At 35.1% G+C, this 2213-nt stretch overlaps 1 protein-coding gene across 1 annotated transcript in view; it reads right to left on the reverse strand.

Moving 5' to 3' along the window:
* Window positions 1-2213, reverse strand: part of SGK3 (serum/glucocorticoid regulated kinase family member 3) — a 176455-nt gene that overhangs the window by 47272 nt on the left and 126970 nt on the right. Inside the window, exon 5 of the mRNA XM_017509154.2 lies at window positions 792-822. Coding sequence (XP_017364643.1) covers window positions 792-822 — 31 coding nt within the window. The remainder of the gene's footprint in view (window positions 1-791; window positions 823-2213) is intronic.

A 2213-nucleotide genomic window follows, 5' to 3' on the forward strand; every position in this document is an offset into this window, starting at 1 on the left:
TTAAAAAAAAATGCACAGGCACATTTTCTTAACAAGTCATTGTCTAGTATTTTCTTTTTTGTTGTTGTTTGAGACAGGATCTTGTTCTGTCACTTAGGCTGGAGTGCAGTGGCGCGATCTAGGCTCCCTGCAACCTCTGCTTCCTGGGGTCAAGCAACCCTCCTATCTCAGCCTGCCAAGTAGTTGGGACCATAAGCACATCCTACCATCCTTGGCTAATTTTTGTATTTTTTGTAGAGACAGGGTCTCACTATGTTGCCCAGCCTGATCTTGAACTCCTGGGCTCAAGCAATTTACCCTCGTCGGCCTCCCAAAGTTCTGGGATTACAGGCATATGTTCAAAGTGTTTTGTTTGTCGATAATTGAAGCTCATGCAATAGCAGTTTAGAAAAAAATATTAAGCACAAACCTTTCTTTTCTTTTAAATACAACCTTTTATTGGAATTAGAAACCTTTTTCAAATAACTTGTCTCTCCTACTTACTAATCTTGAACCTTTCCAAGACTTTTCTTGTTTAAAAAAAAAAATATATATATATATATATATTCCTATCTCATAATGCTGTTATAGAATTAAATGAGATAACGCATCTAAGTTTATAATAGGATGTCTGGCAGATGGTAAGAATGTTATTTATAGCTAATAATCATTAGCTACCATTACTTTTATTGTTGTTATTATTATTAGTTGTTGGGAGTCTAAAAGCCATTATCCTAAACTCTTTTTTTTTTATCGAGATGAAGTCTTGCTCTGTCACCCAGGCTGGGGTGCAGTGGTGCAATGTGGCTCACTGCAACCTGCACCTCCTGGGTTCAAGTGATTCTCCTGCTTCAGCTTCCCAAGTAGCTGGGATTACAGGAATGCACCACCATGCCCAGCTAACTTTTGTATTTTTAGCAGAGACAGGGTTTCACCATGTTAGCCAGGCTGGTCTTAAACTCCTAACCTTGTTATCTGCCCACCGTGGTTTCCCAAAGACCTGGGATTACAGATGTGAGCCACTGCACCCATCCAATTCTTAAGATATATACTCTAAAAATTGAACACGTGATTTGAGAAACTGTGTCCAATGGCGAATGTCTGGATAAAAACCCATAAAAATATTCTAGTTAATGAGTTTGGTTTAGTAAACTGATTTCTACTGAATAAAGGTGTAATGTATAGTGTTGGTCACCAAAATGTTGGGTTATTTCCAGTCATGTAGGTTTATTTCCATTTTTTAATGTAAGGTATGGCTGCATACAAATATAAACAAATATAAAATCAGGTCTGGTTTTTTGGAGCCAGATGCATATACTTGGTACTTCTTCTTGTTTGTCTATGAATTCCTTGAAGAATTTCAGGTAGATATCTTATTAAACTTTCCAAGGACATTTATAATGTCACTAGGTAGGCAAAGCACATGTGAAGTTTACATTAAAAACTATAATTAAAAGACAGTTATTTCTCGAGAATTGAACTTAGTAGCATATTAAGAACTAAAATGAATGACCACATTTGGGATATTAAAAGAAAACCTAATAACTATATGGGAGCAGCTTTAAATTGTTCTGTGGATACTTACTGAAGATACATTTTACTTTTGAAGGCTAATACGAAGAATTTCCTTTCTTCAGTGAGCTATAGCCCATGCTGTTCTAAGTATTTCTAGACTTGCCATTTTATTACTGACTACAGTTTTAAAATCCCTATGTAAAGCCCTACATAAGAAGAGAAAGAAGTTCAGTAGTAGTCAGAATTCAGGGGAAATTCCAAGCTTACTTTTTTAGATCAACATTGAGCTTGCAATTATCTGAAAAAATTCCAGGTAAGACTATGTTTAAGATAAGTGCCAAGAATTTATATAAGGCCTATATATTAAGAATTACAGTTAGAAATATGTATTTTTAAAAATCTCTTCGATGAATAAGTTACATGAATGTATCTTTTGTAATTCAAAAGAAATGTGAATTAGAAATTTTTAAAAGTCTGGGTGCAGTGGCTCATGTCTGTAATCCCAGTTTTGGGAGGCCTAGGTGAGAGAATCACCTGAAACCAGGCGTTCAAGACCAGCCGGGACAACATAGTGAGACCCTGTCTCCACAAAAAAATTTAAAAATTAGCTAGCTGTATGACATTTTGGGCTTGATGATAAAAAAAAAAAAAAAAAAAAAAAAAAAAAGGGGGGGGGGGAAAGAAAAAAAAAAAAAAAAAAAAAAAAACTTAAAAAAAAA

This window comes from Cebus imitator, unplaced genomic scaffold, assembly GCF_001604975.1.
Source record: "Cebus imitator isolate Cc_AM_T3 unplaced genomic scaffold, Cebus_imitator-1.0 Scaffold407, whole genome shotgun sequence".
Classification (NCBI taxonomy): Eukaryota; Metazoa; Chordata; class Mammalia; order Primates; family Cebidae; genus Cebus; species Cebus imitator.